This window comes from Camelina sativa, unplaced genomic scaffold, assembly GCF_000633955.1.
Source record: "Camelina sativa cultivar DH55 unplaced genomic scaffold, Cs unpScaffold10410, whole genome shotgun sequence".
NCBI classification, from domain to species: Eukaryota; Viridiplantae; Streptophyta; class Magnoliopsida; order Brassicales; family Brassicaceae; genus Camelina; species Camelina sativa.
The window spans coordinates 1-388 of record NW_010931460.1 but is presented as its reverse complement, the minus strand read 5'-3'; the positions used below and the strand labels follow the sequence as shown (position 1 = coordinate 388).

Genomic DNA, 388 nt, shown 5'->3' with positions numbered 1-388 from the left:
CAAAAACAAACAGTGAGGCGATTAGATTTCCTGATTATAGCTTTAACATATACAGTAACATCGGAGAGGTTTTATTTAAAGAGAGATAGAGAGACGAACTAACCCTATGAACGACGGCGTGAGAGATCTCAGCGAAACTACAGTCAGCGTAGGGCATGTCGCAGCAGTATATTTCCCAGAGGCATACACCGAAGCTATAGACATCGCATTTCCTGTTGTAAGCCCTTCCTTCAAGAACCTATGCACCAGAAACAGAAGAAGCTAACCTATTAGTTTTTCCCCATAACAAACATGCCCTGAGGGATTTTGGGTCTATATATAGGGCAAACATACATACCTCAGGTGCCATGTATCCAAGTGTTCCAGTCTCACCGGTCATGTCTTGAGG

The 388-nt window shown here is 43.3% G+C and overlaps 1 protein-coding gene across 1 annotated transcript; it reads right to left on the bottom strand.

Annotated features, from left to right (window-relative positions):
* Positions 1-11: 11 nt before the first annotated feature.
* Positions 12-382, bottom strand: LOC104775228 (putative mitogen-activated protein kinase kinase kinase 7-like). The gene is made up of 2 exons (XM_010499429.1): positions 338-382; positions 12-238 (listed from the first exon to the last, which is right to left on the bottom strand). The coding sequence occupies exons 1-2, from the start codon at positions 377-379 to the stop codon at positions 35-37; spliced, it is 246 nt and encodes an 81-aa protein (XP_010497731.1). The 5' UTR covers positions 380-382; the 3' UTR covers positions 12-34.
* Positions 383-388: the final 6 nt, after the last annotated feature.

Bases quoted from the DNA above. Each gene is read 5' to 3' on its own strand.
- LOC104775228 (XM_010499429.1), bottom strand. From the start codon at position 379: ATGACCGGTGAGACTGGAACACTTGGATACATGGCACCTGAG. The intron at 239-337 runs GTATGTATGTTT...TCTGGTGCATAG, and splicing joins TTGGATACATGGCACCTGAG to GTTCTTGAAGGAAGGGCTTA.